The 16191-nt window shown below is 49.9% G+C and overlaps 1 protein-coding gene across 1 annotated transcript in view; it reads left to right on the top strand.

Moving 5' to 3' along the window:
* Nucleotides 1-16191, top strand: part of KCNQ3 (potassium voltage-gated channel subfamily Q member 3) — a gene marked incomplete at its 5' end in the record, with an annotated part of 221503 nt that overhangs the window by 171395 nt on the left and 33917 nt on the right. Inside the window, one exon of the mRNA XM_006913015.2 lies at nucleotides 14611-14701. Within this exon, the coding sequence (XP_006913077.2) occupies nucleotides 14611-14701 (91 nt within the window). The remainder of the gene's footprint in view (nucleotides 1-14610; nucleotides 14702-16191) is intronic.

The raw sequence follows: 16191 nt of genomic DNA, 5'->3' as shown, positions 1-16191 counted from the left end.
CGAGGCTGTCTGAGTAGGTGTGGCGTGACCAGAAGTTCGCTGGTGGCTGCCCGCTGAGCTGTGTATGGGGAAGGACATCCCTGGGCGGCTCAGGCCTAGAGGGAGTACCCCAGGTAGTTCATACCTATGTAGGCAAAAGCCGACATCGCTGCCCAGGGAACTGGATGGTGACGTCGGTAGAGACAAAGCAGAGCGAGGAGAGGAGGACCTGTCTGCAGGAGGAGCACAGGGTCCGCAGCCTGAGCACTGAAGCCTGAGAAGGCGCCCAAGGTGCGTCTTCACCCAAGAAGAGTCTTCTCCTACAAGGGACTGTGTCTGGACATACAGAAAGGGGGGGCCTTTCCCTTCGCATGGTCTGATCACTCTGGTGTGTAGACTAAGGACACTTAATACGTGCACATGGAGAGTGGACCGTGTCCAGAGAGAATGACCAGCATGGCAAAGTCACGGGAAGGCCCATCCTAGGGATCTGAGACATCCTAGGGGGCCTGGTGGGAGGACCAGTGGGAGCACGCACCCACTATTCTAGCCCGTCACCCGGCACGAGGCAGGTCTTCAGCTCAGGTTCGCTCCATGTCTCGCCCTCCTAAGACACCTGGATCTGGAACTGGTCTGTGACTTTATTTGCATCAGGTCTAGGAGGTACAGCAGGGAGCGCTCTGAGCTTCAGACTATCGGTGCGTAGGCACACAGGACAGACTATGGCTTAGAACGGGCCCTCGGGGACCCATCCTGGGGGAATGGCGACGAGCAGGAGGCAGGCAGGCCCTTTCTCTGGAACTATTTACCTGTGTGGGAAGAGAGGTGGGCCGCTTGGGGTGTTTTGACTTCTAGACACACTGGCCCCATCTCTGGAGGATGACAGGCAGCGGGCTGTCACGTTCATTGGCCCTTGCCTGTCTCACTCATCAGAAACTCGCGGACAGCTCTGCGAAGTGCCCTCCTTAGTCTCTGACCTCACATCGCTCTCTCTGGCTTTTCTTTTTCCTGTCCTCCAGCATTTTGTCAGAGCGCTCGGGGATGGTTAGACCCATTTTGCAGGAAATTCTTGAGGAAACTGAGGCTCAGAGTCAATTTTCCCAAGATCACCAGGTAGTTGTTGACAAAGACTTGAAATCGGATTTCCTGACCCTAGAATTCCCTTCCCTCCCTGTTCCTCTTTTCCTACATATCGAAACACGTGCAACCTGAGCCCCACTTCCTCAGGCCCTCCCCACCCCCAGATAAATATCATGCCTCAATTTACAAAGTTTGGTACAGGTCCTAGGAATTGAGGACAGCGGAGCCCGAGCTTCAGGTAACACCTGACACCCATGACGGGTGAATGAGCTCGCATTTTCCCCGAAGTGACTGGCCTTAGAAACGGGAGAGAGGGCAGGGGTCTCGAAGTCCCAGGATGCTGTGCGTTTTTGAAATCGTGGCTGATAGCTGGTAACCACTGCGAACTTACGAAGATGCTCTCAACCACCCTCCGTCATGTCCACTTTCATGCTGGGCACTCCCCAGGGCAATAAGTGGATTCCTCATAATGCTGTAAGTTTCTCAAGGGCAGAATGAAGTCTCAGGTCCCCTCTGTGTCTGGACCCAGGGCTCAGTACAGAGTAATTACTCAGTAAACGCACATGGAATGAAGGATGGAGTGAATAGATATAAAATCCGGGAGCATTTAAAGATGAGCATGGAGCTCAGGGAGGCGAGGAAATTGCTAAGCACAATCAGCCATGATGGCTATTATTTCTCCAAGTGCAGCTGTGCAAGCAGATGTGTCTCCATCATGCTAATGCTAACATGAGCCATATTCTTTTTCTTTCTTTTTTTCGAATCTCTCTCATTTTGGAAACTTGAAGCCACTAAATGTTTCCATTCTAACGAGATTTCCGAAAAGGAGAGAAAAAAAAAAAAACTCTGAATAATCGGGGCTTGTGTCATGCTGGCGGGGGAAAAACTGCATGGGACCCAGATCTTAAATTGTGCCATTTTGGCTTTCAAAAGAAACAGTGGAGCTATTTGTAGGAAGGTGCTAATGGGGTAAGCAAATATAAGATGTTTACACCTTTCGATTTGGGTCTGAGCAGACCAATTTTTATATCTGAATGTGAGAAGTCTCCAGGGCATGGTAAGAAAAGTAAATGATACACCGATTACGTTGGCATCTTCCCAGTCTTCAGCCTGAAGGCGGCTGGAAAGGCCGCTTTCTGATTTGGCTACTATGTAGGTGGAGACCGTGAAATGCCAGTTTGCGGCCATGTCACAGCTGCTAGGACAAAGGGCTCTTTTTCTCCTAGAACCCCTGTCCCTCAGCTGAAGGTCCCATAAAAAGCACCTCAGTCCTTTGATGCAAAGCTTGAGTCCCTTTTAAAATGCAGATCCCATTACCGGATTGCGTTGACCAATGTCACAGTGAAATATTAATTAACTAATTAAAAATAAATAAATAAATAAAAATAAAAATAAATAAAATACAAATCTCAGATACCATCTTATACCTATTAAACTAGCAAGTCAATTAGCAGTTGTTAATAGCCAATGCTGGCAAAATCAGGCAAAAATGGGGTCCTCATCGTCTCTTAAAGTCCCTCAGAAAAGCAGTCTTTTCAGAATGTATCAAGAATCCATACGGATGGTCAAAGCCCAGATAGTCTAGAGATTTATCGTAAGGATTGGGTCCTGAACAAGGAAAAAATTACATGCATAGAAGATATTTACCATAGCATTATTTATAATGACACAGAATTGGAAGCAAATTAAACCTAAAATAGCTATTGATAGGAGAATAGCTATCTACGTGTCAGTCGCCGATGTCACAGAATGCTGCGCTTTCGTTAAACAGGGTCGTTTGAATATTTTATAGCTAAGCGGAAGAATATTTATGCTCTAATAAGATAAATTGTGGAATATCATGTTGCGACAAAGCGAATATGTAAAAATCATATGTCCCCGTGTCCTTGGGCTGGAGATGAGGCAGGGAGGGGAAAATTGTTAGGTGTAGAATTAAACCCGTCGACATGATGGTTCTTTTTGTATTTTGCTTCTCACTGTTTGCTTTAGAATGTCTTTTGTGAATCGAGTCTTTGAAACCAAGGGGGCTGGAAATGCGCAGGATCACGGTATCTGTCGGCCCGTAGGCGTGAGCAGTGGTCAAGGACCACCGAGGACTTGGAACCCTTTGGACCTGCAATGAGACAGGCAAAAGAAACGGCCGTCAGGGCCGCAGTAGAGAACAGGAAGCCCGTGGGAGCCCAGGTGGCTTGGGGTGGAAGGAAAGGGGTACCCCAGAGCGTGTATCTAAAGTATACACTCTGGACGACACGCTCCAAGGCGTCTCAGGAGACCCTTAGGCCTAGATGGAAGAGACATGATGGGAGAAAATATGCCTGTCTCCTTCTGGAAGCTGAGACGGGAGAGGGGAACCGCTCAGCCCATTCGTCATTCCTCGGGCATCACCCTCTCACCTTCTACCCTCATAGGCCAAAGGCCCTCTCCACGCGGGCCGAGGGAAGGGCAGCCGGGCAGCCTCTGCTGGACCTCCCCACCCCTCTGGATGAGAGAGGGAGGTGACCCTCCACCTGTCGACATCCGTAAATGCCGCTGGTCTGGGCCGTTCCTGCTCGGGCTTCCTGTGAGCAGGTGCTGTGCCCCGCGTCTGCTGTCGCCGCCGTCGACCACACGTGGAACCCGCCTGCCAGCTGTGTGTCAGGAACCCGGCCTCTTTTACTGCCAGTCCAGAGCAGTCCCGTGAAGGGGATGTCGTAATTACCAATGCCCAAATGAGGAAGCTAAGAGAAACTGAGCCCCAAAATGCGAACAGGAGGGGCTGGGGACTGGATGCGGTGTCTGATCCGGAAGTGTGTGCCGTGCCCACGACCGCGCGGCCTTTATTACAGTGCTGTGTACACAGTCGGTGCTTCAAAAAGGCGCATGTAAGAATTCTGTACCCACTTCCGATCGGCGGGGACCACCAAGCGATTCTCTGACACCGATCGGGTGGCCTCCAGTTGAACTCAGCTCTGGAGATAGCGTCAGAATCCACAGGTTAAGGGCTCCGTCCCGTGAGACCGTCCCTTTATCCCCCCAACTTCAGATGAAAGCAGTCGAAAGGGTGTCGCCTGGGCTTCGGACCAGCTGAGTGTAGATCAGAGATCTCAACGACCCCTCCTTGGGTTCAGTTAATTTCCTAGGGCAGCTCACGGAACTCGGAGAAACATTTGAGTTACTAGATTACCAGTTAACTATAGAAGAATCTCACTCAGGAACAGCCAGATGGGAGAGACGCACAAGGCAAGGTGTGTGAGAAAAGGCTCAGAGCCTCCATGCCCTCCCCAGGTGCTCCGCTCCCCCCTACATCTCCACGTGGTCACCAGCCCAGAAGCTCTCTGGACCCTGTCCTTTTGGGTTTTCATGGAGGCGTCATTACAGAGGCACGGCTGACTATTTTCATCATTGGCCATTGGTGACTGAACTCAACCTCCAGCCGTGCTGCCTGCCCCAGAGGTGGGGGTGGGGGAGGGAGACTGGAAGTCCCAACCCTCTAATGACAAGGTTGGTTCTCTTGGCAACCAGCCCCCATCCTTAGGTGCTTTCCAAAAGTCACCTCATTAACATGACAAAAGACACCGTCATCGCTGCTCTCATCTCTTATCAAATGCCAAGGGTTTTGGGAGCTGTGAGCCAGAAACTGGGAAGGAGACCACACATGCGTGTTTCTTGTTGCAGATCACAGCATCGCGGCACAGTAGGTGCCGTGCAGGTGCCTGTTAGATTAAACGTCCCCCGACTGGACTTTTAGCTGAGGCTCAGGGACTCTTAATCATGCCTTTGTTTTTCCCGCCCTCCGACGTCATACCAACTCCTGCGATAAAGGGGAGTTGAGCACCTGCTCTCGCCCCTGGTTTTCCCAGGATTCCTTTATCATCTCTGGCGATGGTGAGCACCACTCAACCCCGTCTGGCTCTCTGAGGCGATGCGTCCTGTGACAAGGTCTGAAAATGATGAAGAAGTCAATAAACATGGTCCTGGTGAGTGGGCCGAGTGGAGATATAGCTTTGTATTTTGTCCGGCCTGCCAGGGATCAGCTTTCCTAGATGAGTGTAAAAAAAGAAAAAAAAAAAAAAAAAACACTTCGTTTTTTCCCCCCCGCAGATGTTCTGTGCATGTAAGAAGGTTATATAAGATGGTCCCATCCTATCGACACGGTTGAGAGCTGACAGAGAAGACGGGTTGCAGTGCGAACTTCAGGCTCTGGGGGTGGCGGGAAGGGGCTGGGAAGTTGCCGACTTGTGTCGATGTCACGCCTCGCCTGCACTGGGGCGGCCGCCTCTGGCTCATGTTCACACTGGCGTTCTATTAGCCTCGTTTTAGACATGGGGAGTCTGGGGCTTCTGGAGGCAAGACAATGTGACCAAGTGCACGTGGCTAGAAACGTGATCCAGAATTTGAACCCAGATTTGTCTGCCTCCGAAGACCCTTCTCTTTCTCGTAAACCGAGTTGTCCGAACGATGCACGGCCCTGGGCGTATGGAGAGTGGGGAGATGGGGGGTTAGGAGGAGAGGGGCGAGAGAGGAGATGGCGGGTAAAACAAAGCCTTTCTGTAGAGGCGAAGCGAGACGTTAGGACCGCAGAGTGGGCGGGGAGCGATGGAAACGAGGCTGGGGAATCATTGCTCTGGACCCTCCGGGATGGATTGGATGGCCAGGTGTGGGGGGACCATCAGGAGACCGCTGGAGTGACTCGAGGGCATGATGATGTGGCTCGACTAGGGCGGTCGTCATAGAGACGGAGAGAGGTAGACCAGATGTGTGATATCATTTCCGAGGAAGAGCTGAACTAATTTAAGAAAGAATTAGGTGAATCTGGAGGGGGCGGGGGCGCAGCTATATGGGGGGTGGGGAGGACGGAATCAGAAGGGCTCTCTGCATTCTGGCTGGGGAGCTGGGACCAACTTTATCTCACGGAGAGTACTCATCGCAAGTCTGCACGTAGCCCTTCGCGTCTTCATTGTAGAATCTTCGAATAGAAGCGCTGAGTTTCGGAAAGATGGAGAATCTTTCAGGAATCTTACTAGAAGTCATACAGCTCACAAGGAGGAAGACCCGGGTTCAAACCCAGGTCGCTATAATTAGGGGTGCCTGGTAGGGTCGATCCAGGAAGGAAGGAAAGCCTGCAGCGCCGAGGAGCACGTTGCGAGTTCGAATCCGCGTGCCTGACCCTTGTCACTCTGCCAGTGTCCCTGAGCCCTGGGACGCTTCAATGCGTGTGCCCTGCACACCCGTAGGATCTGCCCCCAGCCCCACCGGCCTGCCCAGAGTCACGTCCTAACACCTCGTCCTGTTAAAGGGTTTGTCCTAAAGGACTCAGTTAAAAGGCAGCTTTACTTACCTCTGTTCCATCAATGATAAATGAGTATTTTTCTCCATTTTAATATCTCTAAAATGAAGAGGTGAAATACAATCGATGACTGTAATAATTTAATTGGCAATGTCCCTCTCTTAGTAGTTTATACAATGATAATGTGTCTTACAATTAATTGTGTCTGAGAGATAATGAACTGTTACAGTATTTCTTGGTAGAATTACCCAAAGATGATCTATGTCTGCTGAATTCCAAATGTATTGTAATAATGACAGCTGCTTCCAATTATTGAGAAATTACAAGTTTCCCAGACACTGTTATATGGAATAATAAATAACATTCATATTAATAATAAGAATAGCTAACATTTATTAAGCACTAGCCTAAGCATTTTATGATTCCATTTTACAGATAGAGAAACCGAAGTACACGTAGTCCTCACAAGAGCTCTGTGAGGTTGAATAATTATCCCCGCAATGAATGCAAGGGATTGGAGGATCAGAGAGGTTAAATTACTTACCCAAAGTCACACAGCAGTAAATAGTGTAGTCAAAGTTTTACCTTATTCCATGTCTGATTCCCAAATTTATGCTCCCAATTATAAAGATTTTGTAACTGGGCATGTATGCCAGCGAATTGGAAGGAAAGTACCAGTTATTGAGTGCCTGCTGTCTGCCCGTAAGCATTTTATACCTTAACTCATTGAATCCTCTTTGGAGGTAGGCATTCGTTCCCACTCTGCAGATGAGGGGCCAGAAGCCCAGGGCTGAGGCTGGACTTGAGACTCTAGTGTGACGGGCCCCAGGGCCCAGGCTGTTCCCTGACAGGGACTCCTAATGACCCTGTGACCAAGTGTCATGGATAAGTTTGCTTAAAGTAACACGTACTTCTGGGGCAGCAGCAGTGAGCTCGGACAGGGCTGTTGACTTGTTTAAAAACCATTTATGAGAAGACAGGACAGTCGAGAAGAAATGCTGGGTGAGGTACCACGAAACCAAGATAGAGGCAGATTCACCAAGAAAGTAATGAAGCTTAAACTGCACGCCCTGTGCTAATTTTTATTCATAATTTGTATTTTCCCTAAATCTGTATGTCTTTTCCTCCACAAATATTGGTAAGCCCCTATTTTATTCCTCCTTTTGTGTTAAATATTCTAGAATCCAACTCAATAGAAGTACTTTTAAGATAAAGTCCCTTTTAAGTTTTAAGTATTTTTTCTCACCGCATGAGACGTGTAACACGTCTTCAGTGATACTGGTTGAGTCAAATTGTCCTTGGCTCTTAGATTAAATCGGGAGTTAGGATACTTTTTCTTAAAGAGCCAATTCTAAATATTTTAGGCTCAACAAGGCCAGATGGTCTCTGTGACAACTACTCCACACAGGTCACAAAAGCAGCCACAGGTAATATTTAAATAAAGGAGAGTGACCGAGTATAAGAAACTTTTCCAGAAACAGGCAGCTGGCTGGTTAGCCCGAGGGCTGAAATGTGCTAACCCCTGGTATAGATGATCAAAACCTGCTTCTGTGTTACACACCTATGGATCTATACATTGATATGGATAAGACACAGATAGATATAGATAAATATACAGATATAGATTTGTGGGTGCTTTTTTATGAGTATGATTCTCTTGCTTCATTTCAAGAACATGGGAATTTTTAAAGACAATTGATTTTTTAAAATTTTTTATATATGGTCCTCCCTCGATATCCGAGGAGGATCAGGTCCAGGACCCACCGCAGATACAAAATCCATGGGTGCTCAAGTGCCTTATATAAAATGGCATAGTATTTACATATAAGCTATGCACATTCTCCCACATACTTTAAACCATCTCTAGGTTACTTTTAATACCAAATGCAATGTAAATGCTGTGTAAACAGGCGTTACACTGTATTGTTTAGTGAACGATGACAGGAAAGCAAAGTGTCCACTGTCTGGTACAGAGGTAACCGGCATACGGCTAACTACACAGTGCATGTCAGCTGCAATGTGACTTTTCCAAATATTTCCGATCTGTTTGGTCGAATCCACAGATGGGGTCCCGCGGATACAGAGGGCTGACTGTACTACTGAAGGCGGTTTTTTCACTTTTCTCTGTGAGCATAAGATGAGAAGGAAAGAGGTAAAAACTCGCATGATAAATGTGGGCTATTGGCCAGAATTCTGGTGGGTGGCACACTCGGTCCTCTGTAATCCACGTGTCTGTCCCATGAAGTGGGTTTTGGGGAGGAGGTCCCCTTATTCCACTATTAGTGGGAACTGGTGTCTATCCACATAAGGAGACTCTGCTGAAAATGGGAACCAAAACTTCATACCAAACAGTGAAGAAAAATATCTTATTAGTACTTTATGATAATAAAGTAATTAAAATACAAAACCGTGTTAAATGTATCTCACGGTTAACAAGATATAGGTTAGAATCACAGCTATGCTCTAATTGTCTATGCTCTAATGAAGCAAGACCGAATCAAGCGTTAATTTGGGGGCATATTTTCCACGCCAAAACTATATGACAGTACCATATGACTTCGCATTTTATTTTCTCAACATTTTGGGGACGGATGGTGTGAGACTTTTAATCTTTTGAAGTATCAATTGATTTGTCTTTAATTGTTCTAGTAAGATTGTCACTTGTTAATGGCTTCGCTGTATTTAGAAGAGCTCCACGATCACATCCATCGACTTTATGAAATCCCGAATCTACTGTGAGCTTTGCCTTTTGACTTTGCACATGGGCCACGCTGGGCTGTTGGATGCTGTAAGTGATGGAGAGGCAGAGACGTGGTTTTGGTTATGAGGATTCTTGCTGCCCTGTGCAACCTCTTAGCTCCAAAGACTGGGATAAAGAATAAGTTAGCAACAGTCTCTCGATTTGTCGATCCTATATTGTAGATGAGAAACTGAGCTTCGGAAAAATAAACCCGCCTGAACTCACTTGGTTTCCGTGTGGTGAGTCAAGATTCAGATCCTGGCTAACTAGCGTTAGTTACTTATTACTGCATAAAACACTACCACAAACTTAGCAGCTTAACCCAACACACATTTGTTATCTGTGTTTCTGTGTCAGCCAGGCCTGGGGGCTCATCTGAGAGCACTACGGAGAAGGATTCGCTTCCACGCCCCTTTGGTGGTGGTTGGAAGAATTCACTTCCTCGAGGGCTGTTGGACAGACAGTCTCGGTTCCTTGCTGGCTGTTGGCTGGAGGCCACATTTAGTTCCATTCTATGTGGGCCTCTCCAGCATGGCTGTTTCCTTCATCAAAGCCAGCAAGAGAGTATGTGGCCATTGTCTGATGTGCTTCTCACAACAGCCCTGTCATTATTAGGAGCCACTGTCATTACGTTACCAGATGCGGAAACAGTCACCTAGGTGACAAGTGACAGAGCTGAGATCGGAACTCAAGTCTATTTGTCTCAGAAAGGCCTTCCAGGCCCTCTCCCCAGGGTTGTCAGCTGGAAGCCTGACTCTCCACTAACTGCCCTTGGGGGCCTTTGGGGTCATCTGACTCAATCCCCTGATTTCACAGAGGCCCGGGGAGAGGAGAGAACTTCTCCAGCCTCCTACGCGAGTAAACAACAGAGCTGGAAGTCGAACTGAGCTGTGCAGCATCTTCAGCTAATTCCTTGGACTGGGCATTGTGATTCCCAGGGGCCCCCAGTCTGACTCCTAAGGACTAAGGCAATCCCTGGCCCTGACACACAGTGGGTGCTTTACCTCTGAGGCATTTCAGATGGGGAGCAGTAGGATCCTGAGGTAGTCTGAGAGGTCTTGTCTTCTGCTTGAGAGCAAGGCCCTGGTGATGGTGGCTGAGGATCAGGACAGGTGAGCTAACTCTGCGGTCAGCAACACGTGCTCTTTTGGAGGGTTCGGCTCTGCCTTCGCCTGGCTGGGGACCGTGTTTCTGCACATCTGCATTAATGACAGACAGACAAGGATCATGAGGAGGATAGTCCAGTGTTGTTGGCAGCTGCCTTCCTCCCTCAGTCCGGGACCTTAGGGAGTGGCAGGCTACCCGGGAGGAACTGTAACGGGGGAGGGGTGCGGCAGGGTTGGGGAGGAGAGGGGTCTCCAGGAACCACCAGGAAATGGAGCTCAGCTTTCCTGCCCCAGCCTGGGGGTCCTGAGGAGCAGGGGAGGGCGCGGCCTCTCACGGCTGGACCGCAGCGCGCCATCAGCCCTCCTCCCCGCTCCAGCTGGCTCTGACCTGCCCCATCTCTGCAGATTCTCACTCAGGTCTCCACGGCCACCCTCAGCACAGCGCCTGGCCCCAGCAGCGCGGCCCCCTCGCTCTCTGTGGCCCTGCCGCCCGCCAAGCTTAAACTGGGGATGCCGGCATGAAAACGACAGCGCCCCTGCCTGGTAGGGTGACTCTCAGAAGTAAAAGAAAAATTGGTGTAAAAGCAGAAGAAACGAGTGAACCAGGGCTGGAGCGTTGGCTGCCCGCTTTGTCCCACCATGCGAAGCCTACGCAGGGGGTGTGGCTGTGAGGCTGGTCCCCGCGCCCGTGGACCCAGCGAGAGGAGGGCTGGAGGGGATGGCGGGTGGCGCTGTCCCTCGCAGGTGCCTGTGCGAAGCCACCACAGCTTCTCGGCCGCTGTCCCTATAGAGGTTTGGTATCAAGGGGCCCTGGGCAGGAAGCACTGGTTCTCGTCCTGGTCCCCTGGACCTTCCGCTTGATGCAGCTTCTCCTGGGTCGGGTTCCTCCACCCTTTGCACCCTGGCCTGGGCGGAAGATGGCCGAGGAGACCCTGTCCGGTTCAAGGCCATGTCTGAGCCCCTCCACCCTGACTGGCCTCGTTTGCAAAGACAGCCAGGACCCCGCAGGTAGAAGGGCAGCCATTGGCTGTCCCCCAAGACTCCCACCACAAACCCCGGCTTGCCCCTCCAGGTCCTGGGAGGGCGCAGAGGAAGGAGGGGGAGGAGGAGGGAGGAAGAGTGGAGGGAAGGACAGGAGGAGAAGGGGGAGGGACAGGGAAGGGGGGACGGCGAGAGAGAAGCGGGGCGAGGGAAACAGTTGAGGCCACAGAGCAGGACACATAAAGAAGGAAGGGAGCGACTGGCGAGGAGACAGAGCGACCGAGCGAGTGAGCGGAAGCCGAGGGCGAGGCGGGGAAGGGAACGCCGTCCGGCCACACGCCCCTGGCCTCCGTCCCTGACTCTGTCTGAAATCAAGTTCATATTTCAAGAGTAAATGGAAATATGCAAGAAACCAAAGAGTGCCTCCCCTTCTCAGGTGAAGGAACCTCCTCGATGTTTTTAGCTTTATAAATTTTTGATTGTTCTCAGATCTCAAAAAGTAAATTCTTGAGGTTGCTGGTGCTTTTCATTCCTTGGTGGGTGAGGGAACGCGAGGCTCCGCCGTGCACTTGCTGCCCCCTGCTGGTCACAGCCGGGTTCTGCATGCTCGCTGCTGATGGGAACCAGGCAGAAACTGCGTTTGGGTGAAAGGTTGAGGCTGAATTATTCCCTCTCCTTGATCTAAAATCACGGACTATTAGAGCCGAAAGGGATAGAGGTCTCCAGCCCCAACCTCTCCCTTAAGCTAAGATGGAGTCATATAAAGTAGCGTAACCACAGGTATGTTCTACCCCATCGCTTTGCTGCATTACGAACCTAATCAAGGGAGTGTCATTTCGACACCTTTGCTTTATTCTATTGTTAGAAGCAAGTCGAAGTTCTCCCTGCACTCAAGGATGGGGATTAAACAGGGCCTCACTCATTGGAGGTCACCTGAGGGCATACCCACCACACACACCCCTCGTAGACTCTTACCACGCGTTACATACATTCCAGGTGCGGAGTGTACTAGAGCGTCAGAGTCTGGCTCCAGTTGTCACTGACGTAGTTCAGCTGTGGGACTCTGAGCTGTCCTTCCTCCCCACACATTGCCCCAGCCACAGGCTTCAGCTCCATGTCTGATGCCAACTGAAGACAAAGCCACTCACGCAAGGCTGTGGTTGATGGTTTGCATTGCAGGGCCTCAAAGTTAAAATTTTGGACGATCTTGTTCTTAAAAATTCTGCAGCGCGGGGCGAGGCCGTATCCTCTCCTCTTCTTTGTCATCCCCAGATCTCAAGACCAACCCCCAGCTCCGATGTTTAGTTAATTTTTTATCGCTGAGAAGGTTAGCAGTCACGTCTTCAGGATTTCAGCATCCACCTCAGCTGGGTCAATAAACTCTTTCACTAGACGAAGGCAGCCCCGCCCTGAGAGGAATTCTGGCCTCCGTGTTACGATAGTATGTTTTATTTATTCCACAATGCAAGCAAACAGATTACACGATGATAACGATTGTGGTCAGGAATAGAAATGCCTCAGGGGCTCTGTGATTCCCAAGGCAGGGATTGCCCAGGGAAATCAGCAGAGAGCAGCTGGGTCATGGAAGGATCTAGAAGCAAGATGTGACTCGCACTGCCAAGGCATTAGCAAGAGGAGGAAGAGGATTATGTGTGTGTGGGAGTGGGAGGGGAGTGGTCAGGGAAGAAGATCTTCTTCGGACAGCACAGGAGCTGAAAGAGTTTGAACAAACACCATGTATGGCCGGCTTGGGATGGGAAAGCAGCAGAAGATGAGAGTATGAGGAGGACAAGGCCAGATCACGAAAGGTCCACAGCCCTCGCTAAAGGAGAAGATCAAACAAGGTTCTGTGTCCATGAACTTCTGCAGTCTCCCTGGGCACGTGGTGTTCACAGTGCTTGGGAGGCCAACACACACAGAACATGGGGACATCCTGGACAAACCCTAACTAAGCCTCAAGGGCCCTCCCCACGCTTTGGTCACAGCCTTGTGGCTACTTCCAATCCTGTGCCCCCAGCCTGTGGTGGACACTCGGACCATAACCTGAACCACGCTCTACCATGACTTCCTCCACTGGACTGAGAGGTCCTGGAAAAGGAGGGGCAGGTTTTATTTGTGTTTGCATCACTAAGACCTGTACTATGCCCAGGACAAAAGAGACACTAGATATATTGATATTAACTCACAAGAGAATAATAGCGAACACGTAATGAAAGCTAACTATTGACCAGGCGCCCGTCCAGTCACCTGACATGGGTTGTATTACTGAATAATTGACGGGCACTTTTACCGGATCCATCTTACAGGGGAGGAGACCAAGCTGCAGAAAGACTGTGGAAATTTGCCTAAGATGACACAACATAAGAGGAGGAAGAGGCTTCTGATCTAGGTCTTATCTCCAGAGCCTGTGAATGAATAAAATAAAGTCTTGAGGGAACTAGAGTTTGGCTTTACAGAATCATCCAAGAGTGATTATGCTTGTTCTATAGTTCGCACGATCCTATGCACTGGACTAAATAATCCTCTATCCGTTATCTCCCGTGGTCCTCACAGAGGCTGTGATCGCTAGGCAGATTCGCCGTTCTCATTCCACAGACATGTCCCTCCCCTCGTAGGCACCCAGAGAACCCGATGTCGATCATCGAACCAAAGATTCTCCACCGAGAGGAGGAGAACCATTTTCCTTTGTTGCAACGGTAAAGCATGTGCACACATGCACACACACACACAGTTCACCCACCAAGAGTTTATAAAGATAATAGTCTCAAAGGATTAGGTGCAGGTTGCTCCTGCCTGAGGCAGGGGCATGGACCAGATGACCCCTCGATGACCTTGCACGGACTGGCATTCTGCAGTGCTCAGTGTGGTGGTTCCTACTCTTTCTAGAGTGAAGGACACATTGTGATTTCAAAAACAATTCTGAAGATTCCCCAACCGAAAGAGGTTGTTTCCTCAAGGAACTGCTGACTGTAAAAAAAAATCAATAATGACAAAAAAAAAAAACAAAACATACTGAGACATGGCAACAGAGGCCTCTGCTGAATTTACCACTCTTTGGAATGACATCGTTTTCTTTACACTAAGAACATGTTCATATATTTGAAAAACATAGTCCTGTATGTGCAGGACATGTTATTAATTTATTCACATTCCTGTCGATTTGCTGAAACTTGTGGTAATTTTTGGTCCTCCAGGGTTGAAACTAGAGGATCTCGTTGAATGCTAACTAGCGGATTCCACTCACTGGCTGGTCCAGCAGAAGTTAGCCTAGTGCCCACCTCTCCCTGCCTTGTTTTCTTTAGCTGGAATGTTAATCCCTACCTGCCTTACTGGTTTGTCACGAGTTACATGGGATAACAGAGGAGGTTGTAGCTTCATCCTGCACCCCCTTCCCTGTCTAGCTTTGGAGCAAGCCGGAACTCAGCGTTTCCTTAGACTCCTTCCTCCTTCTGCTCTAGGTTCCTGATCGTCCTGGGGTGCTTGATTCTGGCCGTCCTGACCACGTTCAAGGAGTATGAGACAGTTTCGGGAGACTGGCTTCTATTACTGGTAAGATCGCGGACCCGCCCTGGGCTGTGTTTCTGGGGTACAAGCCTTTGGTTGGAGTTCCGCGGGATGCTACCTTTGAGTGTGATTCTGCCCAGCTGGTTTGGGCTTCCTGGAGTCTCTGGCCAAGTCTGATGCCTGGATCAACTGGTCGGCTCTGCCATGGGCGCAGGTGGAATGGCGAATAACATTGTCATTCCAGATGAGAGATTAGGGGACCTAAACCAGGTCAGAGCACAAACCAATACACGTTAGTTAAATGATAAAATACGGCTTCCCAGCCCTCTGAAAGCTAACACGAAGGCGTGCTCCATTCTAAAACCTGCCTCTGTTTTTTCTCCATAAACCCTTACTTCGAGGATCTCTTACTTCGTTCAAGGCCAAGTGCAAAATCCCACGTCTACATAAAACTCGAAGTCCTGCTTCCCAAGGCCTCTGCCTGTTTCCTCTCCATTCTCCATCCGCTGGTCCGGCAGAGAGTGGACCTAGCTTTCTTCAGCAAGTTTCTTAGTGCCCTTGATTTTCTGTTTCCTCACATTCTCGCCTAAAATCTGTGAAAATGTGTGGTAAGGAGCAAATGCTCCAGGCAGAGACGAGGCCCCAGGAGGGGCCGGTCCCTCTGCGGCCCGGGACAGCACTGGTCACTGGCCCTTTGAGTGACCTCACCCTTGCTGCATTAGGAGTCAGCTGCCTCTTCAGGATGAGGCCTCACCCTTGATACAGTGAGGGGATGCCAGGCCCCCAGTTAGGGTTCACACGATAGCAGAATCTTTGCCTCACCCTGACACGCCATCCTTTGGTGCCAGAGTCAACAGGTTCCTTCTGAGGCCAGGTGTTGATAATCCACACCGGCTCTCAGCTGACACCTGAGCAGGTGAATCCTGGGAAGCCATCCAGTTCTAGGAACTAAGTTTCCGGGGTCGCTGTAGAGCAGCAACTCGCCTGGGGTCCCAGGGAGACCACCAAAGAGAGAGGGAGGCAAAGGTGCGGGTGTCTGACCCACGAGGGGACACGGGAGGGACGAGCAGACCCAGTGTCCCGAGGCAGCGTGGTGCTTATGATGCCATGTGGGTTCCGAGCCAGATTCCAGCCTGAGATTCTTTCTTTGCCACTTCGTAGCCTTGAGACATTTGTTTAGCCATTCCGTGCCGTGGTTTCTCAAAGCGGAAAACGAGGATAATGTTGTAACACACTCCGTCCTGGTCATGCGGGGCCCAGGAGCCATGCTCAGTAACTGCTGGCCCCAGTTAGCAATACCCAGGGCTGGGCGCTGGGTGGGCCTGGTGGCTGATTCCACTGATATCTGCTACCTCTCTTTTCAACCCAACTGCATTTCTTAGGTGCTTTTAGGACATAAAAGGGATTTTTTAAAAAATTATCCATTAATATAAGGAAAAAAGCAGTAGTCATTTTGCAAGGCTTGCCGTTAGGGACACTTAGCACATGAAGGCGGCGCCGGGAACTGGCCGGCCCGAGCGGAGGGATCCACCTGT

The sequence above is a fragment of the Pteropus alecto genome, unplaced genomic scaffold (assembly GCF_000325575.1).
Source record: "Pteropus alecto unplaced genomic scaffold, ASM32557v1 scaffold105, whole genome shotgun sequence".
Lineage (NCBI taxonomy): Eukaryota > Metazoa > Chordata > Mammalia > Chiroptera > Pteropodidae > Pteropus > Pteropus alecto.
Note: the sequence above shows the minus strand (reverse complement) of the source record. Positions and strands in the feature narration are given on the sequence as shown.